The 13,996-nt window shown below is 49.8% G+C and overlaps 1 protein-coding gene and 1 long non-coding RNA gene across 6 annotated transcripts in view; one reads left to right on the top strand and one right to left on the bottom strand.

Annotated features, from left to right (window-relative positions):
* SHC1 (SHC adaptor protein 1) overlaps positions 1 to 13,996 on the top strand; it is a 105,494-nt gene that overhangs the window by 44,083 nt on the left and 47,415 nt on the right. For all 5 annotated transcript variants that reach the window (XM_069218375.1, XM_069218377.1, XM_069218376.1 and 2 more), the window contains one exon: positions 9,326 to 9,396. In XM_069218375.1, coding sequence (XP_069074476.1) covers positions 9,326 to 9,396 — 71 coding nt within the window. The remainder of the gene's footprint in view (positions 1 to 9,325; positions 9,397 to 13,996) is intronic.
* The window catches only part of LOC138268585 (uncharacterized), a 331,134-nt gene continuing 329,832 nt past the window's right edge, over positions 12,695 to 13,996 (bottom strand). Inside the window, exon 4 of the long non-coding RNA XR_011200027.1 lies at positions 12,695 to 12,812. This is a non-coding gene — a long non-coding RNA (uncharacterized lncRNA). The remainder of the gene's footprint in view (positions 12,813 to 13,996) is intronic.

Genomic DNA, 13,996 nt, shown 5'->3' with positions numbered 1-13,996 from the left:
GTTGGGTCCCCTTTTTAGTCCCGTTCTAAGACTGGTGCAGAGATTCACCAGAGGGCCACAGTCGAGGCATTCAGCAGCCCTACTTTCACTGCAGACAATAAATACAGTTTTTAATGCTTATAACTCCTGCATCGCTCTCGAACAATAGCTTTCCCAGGGCCCATCAATATGTATCTTCTGCACACCATAGAATCCGAGTAAGGAGACACAGCATTGTTTTCACGATGCACCTCAGTTCTTTAATTGAGCAGCCCCCACTGCTCCAGTTTTGGGATCCCAAAGTGGCTCTGCTTTCGGCTCTTCGCTCTTCACTTGCAGCCTTGCCTGGTGTTGTACAAAGCTCTGCCAAGGCACTCCGTCCCTGACTCACAGCCTTGCCTGCTGTTAGATGAAGCCCTGCTTAGGCAACCCCATTCTTAGTTCTGTCACTGCACCTCTCATTGACCCTAGCACCCTTTGCTTTTCCAGTACTTGGACTCTCATACAGTGCACCTCGATTCCTGACATGCATCATTCCCGCCAACCCGCATTCTTGTACCTTCACATTTATTTTGAGCTTCAGCATTTTCTGTTCTCATTGGACACTGCCCAACTTTGTCAGGTTTGGCCTGCAGCATCACTAGGTAGTCCAGCAGGAGGCCCAAAGATACTCGGTCCCAGTCTTCAAATCACGACCTGCGGCATCTTCAGGTATGCCCACTGGGAGCCCCACAGATAGTCCATCTCAGTACCTCCGATCCTGGCCTACAGCATCATCTGCTGCTCTAATACTGAAGCCGACAAGCAGCTCTGTCAATGAACCCCTGAAAGAACCAGCAGCACATCTATACAATTTTTTGTGGTTGGTGCAATATTTGCTGTTCAGTCCTGGGTGTCAGTGCCACAGACACTGCCTCTTAGCTAGGATTTGTTGTGTCACTAAGGTGGAATCTGATGCCTGATGTGGTAGTTCCCAGAGGTGTGGTACCGGGATGTGCCAGGAAAGGCGCAGTCCTTGATACATCTAAATCACTATGAGCTAAAGTCTTGGTTTCCCCAATATTTGAGCTGTTGGGAAGCTGCAAAAGGGCAGGGTGCTTCATTAGATGGAAAGTAGCCCTGTGGAGAAATTTGGAGTTACTTCACACAAATGACTTACAGAGAGGGCTGTTGAGTTGGGTCTAAGCCTGTACCCGTGTTCCGGTGTTACTCTTCTGTATGCGTATTCCTTGGGTCATTGGTCATCTTTTGACCCATCACTCTCTTCCCTGTTCAAGTCTGCTCACTGTCATACTTCACCACACTTCATTGTGATCCCTCTGATCCTTGCTATACCTGTGTGCAGTCATTCAAAATTAAGCCACTACTGTATCCGTGACCTTTTCAAGGTCACTCTTGTCTCTTTTACTGTAGGCATGCCTCGTGTCTTTGCCTGCGTTGGTGATACCTCTTTCTCATCCAGTCAGTATTGTGCCTTGGGAGAGGGGGTGGAGCAATCTGCCTTCCCTCCCTTGAACCAGTCCTGTATACATGTCCCACCTGGAGTGCCATTTCCCCCAGACTGTTACTGTAGTTATGTCCCAAGAAGGGTCCTTCCTGCATCCCTTTAGCGAGGGCACTCTCCCTTCTGTGTCCTTCCCCCATCCCTGTAGGGAGGGCACTCTTCCTTCTGTGTCCTTCCTGCATCCCTGTAGCGAGGGCACTCTTCCTACTGTGTCCTTCCTGCATCCCTGTAGGGAGGGCACTCTTCCTTCTGTGTCCTTCCTGCATCCCTGTAGCGAGGGCACTCTCCCTTCTGTGTCCTTCCTGCATCCCTAAAGGGAGGGCACTCTTCCTCCTGTGTCCTTCCTGCATCCCTGTAGCGAGGGCACTCTTCCTACTATGTCCTTCCCGCATCTCTGTAGGGAGGGCACTCTTCCCTCTGTGTCCTTCCCGCATCCCTGTAGGGAGGGCACTCTTCCTTCTGTGTCCTTCCTGCATCCCTGGAGTGAGGGCACTCTTCCTTCTGTGTCCTTCCTGCATCCCTGTAGCGAGGGCGGGGTCTTTTCCCACAGAGCCAGCGCTGCACCCCTGTCCCAGGGCCACTATCTCTTCTGTGTCCTTCCTGCATCCCTGTAGGGAGGACACTCTTTCTTCTGTGTCCTTCCTGCATCCCTGTAGGGAGGGCACTCTTCCTTCTGTGTCCTTCCCGCATCCCTGTAGGGAGGGCACTCTTCCTTCTGTGTCCTTCCCGCATCCCTGTAGGGAGGGCACTCTTCCTTCTGTGTCCTTCCCGCATCCCTGTAGGGAGGGCACTCTTCCTTCTGTGTCCTTCCCGCATCCCTGTAGCGAGGGCACTCTTCCTTCTGTGTCCTTCCCGCATCCCTGTAGCGAGGGCACTCTTCCTTCTGTGTCCTTCCTGCATCCCTAAAGGGAGGGCACTCTTCCTTCTGTGTCCTTCCAGCATCCCTGTAGCGAGGGCACTCTTCCTACTGTGTCCTTCCTGCATCCCTGTAGGGAGGGCACTCTTCCTTCTGTGTCCTTCCTGCATCCCTGTAGCGAGGGCGGGGTCTTTTCCCACAGAGCCAGCGCTGCACCCCTGTCCCAGGGCCACTATCTCTTCTGTGTCCTTCCTGCATCCCTGTAGGGAGGGCACTCTTTCTTCTGTGTCCTTCCCGCATCCCTGTAGGGAGGGCACTCTTCCTTCTGTGTCCTTCCCGCATCCCTGTAGGGAGGGCACTCTTCTTTCTGTGTCCTTCCCGCATCCCTGTAGGGAGGGCACTCTTCCTTCTGTGTCCTTCCCGCATCCCTGTAGGGAGGGCACTCTTCCTTCTGTGTCCTTCCCGCATCCCTGTAGCGAGGGCACTCTTCCTTCTGTGTCCTTCCCGCATCCCTGTAGCGAGGGCACTCTTCCTTCTGTGTCCTTCCTGCATCCCTAAAGGGAGGGCACTCTTCCTTCTGTGTCCTTCCAGCATCCCTGTAGCGAGGGCACTCTTCCTACTGTGTCCTTCCTGCATCCCTGTAGGGAGGGCACTCTTCCTTCTGTGTCCTTCCTGCATCCCTGTAGGGAGGGCACTCTTCCTTCTGTGTCCTTCCTGCATCCCTAAAGGGAGGGCACTCTTCCTTCTGTGTCCTTCCTGCCTCCCTGTAGCGAGGGCACTCTTCATTCTGTGTCCTTCCTGCATCCCTGTAGCGAGGGCACTCTTCCTACTATGTCCTTCCCGCATCCCTGTAGGGAGGGCACTCTTCCTTCTGTGTCCTTCCTGCATCCCTGGAGTGAGGGCACTCTTCCTTCTGTGTCCTTCCTGCATCCCTGTAGCGAGGGCGGGGTCTTTTCCCACAGAGCCAGCGCTGCACCCCTGTCCCAGGGCCACTATCTCTTCTGTGTCCTTCCCGCATCCCTGTAGGGAGGGCACTCTTCCTTCTGTGTCCTTCCCGCATCCCTGTAGGGAGGGCACTCTTCCTTCTGTGTCCTTCCCGCATCCCTGTAGCGAGGGCACTCTTACTTCTGTGTCCTTCCCGCATCCCTGTAGCGAGGGCACTCTTCCTTCTGTGTCCTTCCCGCATCCCTTTAGCAAGCACAGAGTCTTTTCCCACAGAGCCAGCGCTGCACCCCTGTCCCAGGGACACTCTCTTTGTCCTTCCTGCATCCCTTTAGCGAGGGCACTCTTCCTTCTGTGTCCTTCCTGCATCCCTGTAGCGAGGGCACTCTTGTCCTTCCTGCATCTCTGTAGGGAGGGCACTCTTCCTTCTATGTCCTTCCTGCATCCCTGTAGCGAGGGCACTCTTCCTTCTGTGTCCTTCCTGCATCCCTGTAGCGAGGGCACTCTTTCTTCAGTGTTCTTCCTGCATCCGTGTAGCGAGGGCGGGGTCTTTTCCCACGGAGCCAGCGCTGCATCCCTGTCCCAGGGCCACTATCCCTTCTGTGTCCTTCCTGCATCCCTGTATGGAGGGCACTCTTCTTTCTGTGTCCTTCCTGCATCCCTGTAGGGAGGGCACTCTTCTTTCTGTGTCCTTCCCGCATCCCTGTAGGGAGGGCACTCTTCTTTCTGTGTCCTTTCCGCATCCCTGTAGCGAGGGCACTCTTCCTTCTGTGTCTTTCCTGCATCCCTGTAGCGAGGGAACTCTTCCTTCTGTGTCCTTCACGCATCCCTTTAGCGAGCACGGGGTCTTTTCCCACAGAGCCAGCGCTGCACCCCTGTCCCAGGGACACTATCCCTTCTGTGTCCTTCCTGCATCCCTTTAGCGAGGGCACTCTCCCTTCTGTGTCCTTCCTGCATCCCTGTAGCGAGGGCACTCTTCCTTCTGTGTCCTTCCTGAATCCCTGTAGCGAGGGCGGGGTCTTTTCCCACAGAGCCAGAGCTGCACCACTGCCCCAGGGCCACTATCCCTTCTGTGTCCTTCCTGCATCCCTGTAGGGAGGGCACTCTTCCTTCTGTGTCCTTCCTGCATCCCTGTAGGGAGGGCACTCTTCCTTCTGTGTCCTTCCTGCATCCCTGTAGGGAGGGCACTCTTTTTTTCTGTGTCCTTCCTGCATCCCTGTAGGGAGGGCACTCTTCCTTCTGTGTCCTTCTCGCATCCCTGTAGGGAGGGCACTCTTCTTTCTGTGTCCTTCCCGCATCCCTGTAGGGAGGGCACTCTTCCTTCTGTGTCCTTCCTACATCCCTGTAGGGAGGGCACTCTTCCTTCTGTGTCCTTTGTGCATCCCTGTAGCAAGGGCACTCTTCCTTCTGTGTCCTTCACGCATCCCTTTAGCGAGCACAGGGTCTTTTCCCACAGAGCCAGCGCTGCACCCCTGTCCCAGGGACACTATCCCTTCTGTGTCCTTCCTGCATCCCTTTAGCGAGGGCACTCTCCCTTCTGTGTCCTTCCTGCATCCCTGTAGCGAGGGCACTCTCCCTTCTGTGTCCTTCCTGCATCCCTGTAGCGAGGGCACTCTTCCTTCTGTGTCCTTCCCGCATCTCTGTAGGGAGAGCACACTCCCTTCTGTGTCCTTCCAGCATCCCTATAGCGAGGGCCCACTCCATTCTGTGTCCTCCCTGCATCCATATAGGGAGGGCACTTTCCTTCTGTGTCCTTCCCGCATCCCTGTAGGGAGGGCACTCTTATTTCTGTGTCCTTCCTGCATCCCTGTAGGGAGAGCACTCTCCCTTCTGTGTCCTTCCAGCATCCCTGTAGTGAGGGCCCACTCCCTTCTGTGTCCTTCCTGCATCCATATAGGGAGGGCACTCTTCCTTCTGTGTCCTTCCCGCATCCCTGTAGCGAGGGCACTCTTCCTACTGTGCCCTTCCTGCATCCCTGTAGGGAGGGCGCTCTTCCTTCTGTGTCCTTCCCGCATCCCTGTAGCGAGGGCACTCTTCTTTCTGTGTCCTTCCTGCATCCCTGTAGGGAGGGTACTCTTCCTTCTGTGTCCTTCCTGCATCCCTGTAGGGAGGGTACTCTTCCTTCTGTGTCCTTCCTGCATCCCTGTAGCGAGGGCGGGGTCATTTCCCACAGAGCCAGCGCTGCACCCCTGTCCCAGGGCCACAATCCCTTCTGTGTCCTTCCTGCATTCCTGTAGGGAGGGCACTCTTCCTTCTGTGTCCTTCCTGCATCCCTGTAGTGAGGGCATTCTCCCTTCTGTGTCCTTCCTGCATCCACATAGGGAGGGCACTCTTCCTTCTGTGTCCTTCCCGCATCTCTGTAGGGAGAGCACACTCCCTTCTGTGTCCTTCCAGCATCCCTGTAGGGAGGGCGCTCTTCCTTCTGTGTCCTTCCCGCATCACTGTAGCGAGGGCACTCTTCTTTCTGTGTCCTTCCTGCATCCCTGTAGGGAGGGTACTCTTCCTTCTGTGTCCTTCCTGCATCCCTGTAGCGAGGGCGGGGTCATTTCCCACAGAGCCAGCGCTGCACCCCTGTCCCAGGGACACTAACCCTTCTGTGTACTTCCTGCATCCCTTTAGCGAGGGCACTCTCCCTTCTGTGTCCTTCCTGCATCCCTGTAGCGAGGGCACTCTTCCTATTGTGTCCTTCCCGCATCTCTGTAGGGAGAGCACTCTCCCTTCTGTGTCCTTCCAGCATCCCTGTAGCGAGGGCCCACTCCCTTCTGTGTCCTTCCTGCATCCATATAGGGAGGGCACTCTTCCTTCTGTGTCCTTCCCGCATCCCTGTAGGGAGGGCACTCTTCTTTCTGTGTCCTTCCTGCATCCCTGTAGGGAGAGCACTCTCCCTTCGGTGTCCTTCCAGCATCCCTGTAGCGAGGGCCCACTCCCTTCTGTGTCCTTCCTGCATCCATATAGGGAGGGCACTCTTCCTTCTGTGTCCTTCCCGCATCCCTGCAGCGAGGGCTCTCTTCCTTCTGTGCCCTTCCTGCATCCCTGTAGGGAGGGCGCTCTTCCTTCTGTGTCCTTCCTGCATCCCTGTAGGGAGGGCACTCTTCCTTCTGTGTCATTCCTGCATCCCTGTAGCGAGGGCGGGGTCATTTCCCACAGAGCCAGCGCTGCACCCCTGTCCCAGGGCCACAATCCCTTCTGTGTCCTTCCTGCATCCATATAGGGAGGGCACTCTTCCTTCTGTGTCCTTCCCGCATCCCTGTAGGGAGGGCACTCTTCCTTCTGTGCCCTTCCTGCATCCACATAGGGAGGGCACTCTTCCTTCTGTGTCCTTCCCGCATCCCTGTAGCGAGGGCAGGGTCTTTTCCCACAGAGTCAGCGCTGCACCCCTGTCCCAGGGCCACAATCCCTTCTGTGTCCTTCCTGCATTCCTGTAGGGAGGGCACTCTTCCTTCTGTGTCCTTCCCGCATCCCTGTAGCGAGGGCAGTGTCTTTTCCCACAGAGTCGGCGCTGCACCCCTGTCCCAGAGCCACAATCCCTTCTATGTCCTTCCTGCATTCCTGTAGGGAGGGCACTCTTCCTTCTGTGTCCTTCCCGCATCCCTGTAGCGAGGGCAGGGTCTTTTCCCACAGAGGCAGCGCTGCACCCCTGTCCCAGAGCCACTATCCCTTCTGTACCAGCACTGCATCCCTTTTCCAAGGTCACCCTTCCTTCTATGTCCATACTGCATCCCTGTATCGGGGCATTCTTCCCAAAGAGCCAGCACTGTATCGCTGTCCCACAATCTTCCTTCTGTGTGGGCACTGTATGCCTGCCCCAGGGCCACTCCTCCTATCTCAGTACGGTTTCTCTGGCCCATGGCCACTCTTCTGTCAGTACTGTATACCCATACAAGGGCACTCATCTTTCGGTATCCCTGTCCACGGGGCCGCTTTTCCTTCTGTCAGTACTGTATCCCTGTCCTTGGGGCACTCTTCCCACAAAGCTAGAACTGTATTACTGTCCCACTGCTCTCTTATTTCTGTCTGTGCTGCACCCATGTCCCAGGAACACTCTTCTTTCTCTGTCATACAGTATCCCTGTTCTAGGGTCACTAAACTCACTCATTTTGCCCACAACCAACTTCAATGAAAAGGAATCCTGAAACATGCCCATTAACACACGCTTTTAGCCTGAAGAGCATGTTGGAAGTAGAGCATTCGTTCTTATGCCCAGCAACTTGATACCCCAGACTAGAAGGTACTTCTGGCCATTGAAGTGCAGAAGAAAGCCCCCAGAGTTGAAGGCAGTAGTGTGATTAACTAGTGCCAGCTTTTTGAACCCAGTCTAGAGTATGATTGGCAGTGCCAAAGGTCTCGCTTCCACAAATTGGTGCTAAAAGCTGGATCCCACTGCTACAATTAGAAGTCTTGAGTGCACTCTTTGTCCCCTTAGGATTAGGGGCAAGCCTGATGCTATCTGAACCAACTCCCTCACCCAAAATTAAAGTGCAACTCCCAATGCGGGCCCAACCCAATAGGATTAGAGGGAATGCACCCAGCTCCTTGAAGTTCCAGAGAGAGCTTTTACCAGAAATGGTTTAGAGCTGCAATGATGAAATGCAGGTGAACTGTCCCCTGGAGTGCAAATTATTCTGCTGAAAGCAGTCTCTACCACTGAGCAACTCTTTTCTTAAAGCATGGAGCTACTTGTCTTCATCCCTGGCACCACCTACCTCATCATGCATTGCTCGACAGTAGGTGTGGCACATGAATTCTGCATTGGTGTCATAAGAGTATCTACCTCCCTACACTATGGCACCTCTTTGATCAAGCCCGGATGTGTGGAAGCCAAGGTATTGCTGCTGTCACCAAGAGACGGGTTGCAAAGTGTACTGCTGAGGAGCCTGCTTTGCCAAAAATTCTTAACTAGTCCTCTAGTTAGTTGAAGATGTAAGCACAAGTCTGAATCTAAGTTAATCAAAGATCAATAAAAGTCCAGTTGTTTCAGTTCTGCTGTGAAAGACAGAAACTTTTATGGCTACTAAAGATATGGGAGCCTCCGAACGCCTTGTACTTGTGGTCCGGGCTCCACATATGCCATTGGGAATGATCTCATGATCTACTGGGTATTATCAAATCGTTTCTGCTCCCTTGAGCTATCAGGTTAGTCTGGAAATATGGCCTAGTGACATAACTTGAAAAGGATACAGCTATAGAATGGCTAGTGACCATCGAAAGCTTCAAAAGGGGACATGCAAGAGTAGGCCTGGCTTTATAGCTGTTGGGATAGTATAACAAGGCAGTCGTACAATAGACCAGATGTATGTTTTGCTGAATTCAGGAGATTAAAATAATTTAAACCTTCTGTAGGGAAGCATAAAACATGTTCACGTCACTCTCTTTTTCACCGAGCCATCACTGGGGCCACTTAGTCCCTCTGAAATTGAATTATACACATTCCTCACTCCTCCTCTTTGTTTTGAACCAGTCATTATAAATGTACCAGCAGGGCTCACTCTTCCCAATATATTCATTCCGCCCCTTCATCACGAAGGTGAGGTAATGCGGGGTAGAAGGCCAAAGAAAAGCTAGTAGGGACTGAAGTCTGCTCCACTCTGAGGCATCTCCCGATAGACGAGATCAGTGGCCACATCATGCTTACAAAGTATTGCCGGAATGTGTGTTCGTTTGCTTCCAGCTCAAAGACCTATTCTTCACGTCTCTACATATTTCCATCACCGTTCTGTAACAGACACTACAAGTTACAACATCACCCTTGCTGTCACCGCCCCAGAACCAAGACCCTGCACACTAACACTGAACATCAAGCCTAGCTTTTCAGTACTACACCAAGATGCCAATCCAAGTGATCACATACTTTGTGTCTTGACACTGTTGGTTCGTCTTTGCATCTGTTGCATCCAGTAAACCATTCTTGGATGCCACAGATTCTGCCTGCCAAGCTTTGATCAGTGCCCGTATGGAAGTCATACCGGGTAGTGGTGCGTTATAGTCCAGCCCTGTGCCGGGCTAAACTGTCCTCTAATTTGTGTTTCTTTCTGTCACTCATGCAGTACATGGGATGTGTAGAAGTGCTGCAGTCCATGAGAGCCCTGGACTTCAACACCAGGACGCAAGTCACCAGGTATGTCTTCTAACTGCAATCTAAACTGAATCTTGCATTTACTTTTTATGGGAATTAGCCTTTTCATTATTGTTAAAAATGATTGAGTGGCAGAAAGGTGACATGTTTGGCATTTTGTAATTGCTTAACTGTGTGACAGTTCTGTTTGCCATGGTACTCCAGCACCTAGTGTTCCTATATTTATAGCTAGACCGAAAAATAAATAGTACATTTAGATTTGAATGTAAACCCTAGATTCCTTTTTACAGTTTTTTTTCTGTGAATTATTTTAGGTTCCTTTATACTTTTCTCCCTGGTGGAGCAGGTTATAAGGCTGCATCCTTTGCCCAGTCCCGTATGACCACCTGAGTGCAAACCTGTACTGTGTATGTAGGGCATGGTCTTAAGTCACCTCCTACGCCAGTCTCGCCTCTCCCTCCAATGCTTTGGCTGTGTGAATTGGGTTTAAGGTACCTTTGGCAATGCTGTCAGTGTCCATTCCCTCAGAACCCATCGTATTTACCTATTGCCATGCACAGCGGGCACTGAGTTCACAGTGTGACCCCTGTCCACAGCCTATTATCAGTCCATGTATCTCTAGAACACACTGTCTACAGCCTGTTGTCTTGTGCTTTGGGCACAAGACTCCTTATGTGGTCTCAGACCAGTTCCATGTGCCAAGTCCCCATGCCCCCAGAATGCCCCGAGGACACACCCTAGCTATTCACACTGAGTTTTATGTGTAAGGTTTATCGTTCTGTCTGGCCCTGTGCTTCCAAACACCCTGTACGCTGCCTTTTGACATGTGCAGTGAATCTGGCTGCAGGCATGCTTGCGTCCTGCGAGATGCTCATAAAAGCCAACATGCATCGACTACAGCCAAGCATAGCAAAGTCTAAATGCACAGCTTGACTTACAGATCCCCTAGTGTGACTTTTGTCCACACTGCAGTTCGAGTCTACCTGATCTTCAGAGCACAATTATTGGCCATGTGCCCCAGGTACAACGTGCGGGTCTTGACTTTCTGCTAGGCCCCTCTGCATCTGACCTACTGTGCCCATTTTGACGCTGAATGGTTCCTCATTTTTTTAAAGTTTATGGACCTGTTATATGGTCTGCAAACTACAGGATCCAGGTTTGAATAACCACGGCCCATTCCAAGATTGCAACAGTGGATCGCTCTTGTTGCAGTGATTATTTCTGTAAAGTGTTCTGCTTGCTAAAGGGTCCACACATTCTTCGTGTTCTGTGGTCTTAATAGTGTGATCACTTGGTAAGGGTTGTGGACAGCAATGTGCTTAGGTGGGTCTACAGTCATGGGTCCACTTTCTGCTTTTTTTTCAAAGTATGGTTCCAGGCCCCCTGGCAGCCACTAACATTTTCTTGTCACGGCGGCCGCCAATTCTAAGGGTCATCGAACTTCTAGAGTTACTGATCCTTAAGTAGTTGAAAAGTTAAAAAACTGTTTAATAAATTTGTTGGAACTCTTCACCAGCATATCCGTCCAAGTTTGAAAATAGATTAACCCTTCAATCCTGGCTAATTTATTAACACTGGCATCTCAAAAACTGCTAAATAAGTAATAATCAAATCATAAAAAGATCGATTTTGAGTAAAGTTGTAACTTGATGCCAACTTTGGTGTACCTTCTTTAGCATGAAAATGGGATATGCTACTTTTTGATCGCCATTAGCAATTTTTTACCCATTCACCAAACTGCATGAAATTGGAATGCATTAGAAGGTGATCGGAATTTATATTCTGGCGTTTATGGGTGTGCTATGGATAGAATCAAAGATTATTATACGCATTATTCCTGAGAAAATTGGGGAATTTTGTGCCATGTGGCTTTTTTGCTGTTCAGAATCTTCTGCACATTATAAAGGCCATTTTTCCTTTTTTTGGAATTCCTCAAAGTGTGTTTCAATTCCCAGGATATTGAAAACCTGTTACTCCCTATTTTGACCCAGCCTCGGCGCTATTGTGTGCAGTAAGTGCCAAAGATGGTTAGATGCAAATTAGCAGGGTTAGTAGAAATCTTCCATGCAGTGTAGAGAAGCGTTGTTTGTTGTATCAGACACTTTCATGTGTTCATTGCTGAACTTCTTGGCTTCATCACTGACCCATTCCTGTCCACCAAAGGGCACGTAAACAGGAACATCCAAAGAGCCTGCTACCAGATCAGCCCTCTGCGCAAGAAGAAAATGTTCATCCTGAATCCACCTTGTGTACCACTGTGAAAGCCCTCGTCGTCACCTTGGTCAATGATGGGTATTGGCTTTACTCATCAGCCTGCTTAATTCCACTCCCATTCCTCTTGAAATCAATCCTCCTTGGAAGAACTTATCTGGCATGAGCTTACTCCTCATCTGAGGCTGTCTCGCTCTCTTCTCTCAACAAAGAACTCAACTCCCTACTTATTTTATATTTTGCTACCTGTAATTACTCTCCCTTCGCCCACAATCTACCCGCCCCTTCCCACCACATGCTGGCTTTCCCTTAAAACTCCAACTTGACTGAGCTCATAGGTCATACCTCGTTGGTAATATTGATCAGAAATGTACATTTCGTACATACGTTCCACCCCCACTGTAATATCTAATGCAAGATCTGTAAATCTGTTGTGATCAAAGTGTGAATAGTGATCCCTACCAGCATTCAACCTGATTCGCCTAATGTGTCAGCAAACCGTCACATAAAGGCACATACTGTAAACCCCTCCAGCTGAGGCCCACGCAGAAATCAGAGGAAAAAATGATGAGTTTAAGTACTCGAAGCTGCTGCGGTGCACCAGCTGATGACCCAGCGTCAAGCGGTCACAGTGGAAGTCTTAATGCAGGCAATAGCCATTTCATAGCGCTTCCACGTTAATTTAACTTTAAAGCCATTAGTGTAAGAGTTATTGGTCACATTGGAGATTCACGTCTGAAACTATCCCTTTTAAGAACTCCCTTCCACCAGTCTGTTATTGTGGAGCGAGTCAACCACGTTTAAAGATACCGTAGTTCAATAAAAAATCTTTTATTCTTACAGAATGAGTATTCAGACCTAATTTTGCCTTTAGACACACATTGCCTTTAGCGTTTAGACTTTGATGTTGGTCGACTCATGACTAACAGCCGTCTGGACACCGGTAGATACTTTGGCATTAACTGCTGCTGAGTAACATACATATTTTTATTGTTCATAGTTTCCAGGACACCAGTAAGCACACCAGCTACATTGTTCCCGGAATAAAACTGCCTCAGGATGCAGAGAAAACTGTGCCATCAATGTCTGCAAAACTGAATTAAAAAGATAATGTGGTACCACAAAGCTAATCACTTACACTATGCATAGAGCTGAAGAGGTAGCTTCTCATCTGACAATGCTTCTTCAAGGAGGATAGCGGTAGTGCGGTCTGCAGAACTCTGTACTGTCCGAGACGTAGAACTGATCTAACATGAGAGAAAATAGACAGATTGTGCACACTTGTCAGTTACAGGCAGAAAATCCATACACACAGAGCTTAAAGACGAGGCTTGAGTAGTGCAATATCTCTGAAAGAACCAGGTATCCAATTTTGACCCACGTCAAATTGCAAACCCTCTGCTTCAAGCCGAAACTCATCCACAAAGAATTCCCAAATTTCTCTGCAATAAAGTAGAACTCCATACCTCTGAAAAGTTTCAAAATCTATTTACCCGAATAAGCCACACTCATAAGCTGTGCAAATGTTTAACAGTCCTGTGACTCTAAATATAGAATGGCCTGAATTAGAAAACTAGGCATTTTGTAGAAAAATTAAAGCTCTGCTTTCACAGGCGGAAGCACCCAGAGGAGATTGACATCCTAGTGCTATACTCCACACGCCTCTCCACCCTCCATATTACATCTTACAGGTCTGTACCACAGAGTCACTGATTCATTTAAGCTGCTTCATTAAACCTAGAGGACACTTTGTCATCATTAAAAGTCAGTAACCTGGAACAGTAGTGCCCCCAGGCTGTTCATGTTGCTCCTTAACTTGTGCCTGCCAGTCCAAGAACCTATCACACCGTACTGTTCGCTCTATTCAGACGATGATGATCAGTGTTTTCTTTTTCAGTAGGCACGATTTCAATCTTATCTTCCACCAAAGGCATCATACTTTCAAGAGTAAATAATTAGGCGTCACAAGTCAACATATTTTGATTATATTGGCGGCCTTTCTGCTACATGATACAAATACTGCGTAATAGACTCTGGGCCTGATTCTAACTTTGGAGGACGGTGTTAAACCGTCCCAAAAGTGGCGGATATACCACCTACCGTATTACGAGTCCATTATATCCTATGGAACTCGTAATACGGTAGGTGGTATATCCGCCACTTTTGGGACGGTTTAACACCGTCCTCCAAAGTTAGAATCAGGCCCTCTGTCCAGAGCTAAAGCTCTGAATGAGCTCCTGGCTGTTCAGCAGTTTTCACCGTCAAGTGAGATGCATTTATTTGGAAAGAAATAAAAATAACAATTCATATCAGACTGAGAATAATAAAGTAAAGTACCTGGTTCTTTATTAGGAATCCCTTATGTCTTCAGTTAATTGCACTCTTGCATCATGATTCTTACAACAGGGGTGCATACCCCTCACCCACACTT

This window comes from Pleurodeles waltl, chromosome 12, assembly GCF_031143425.1.
Source record: "Pleurodeles waltl isolate 20211129_DDA chromosome 12, aPleWal1.hap1.20221129, whole genome shotgun sequence".
Lineage (NCBI taxonomy): Eukaryota > Metazoa > Chordata > Amphibia > Caudata > Salamandridae > Pleurodeles > Pleurodeles waltl.
The sequence above is the reverse complement of the archived record's forward strand: the minus strand, read 5'-3'. Positions and strand labels throughout refer to the sequence as shown.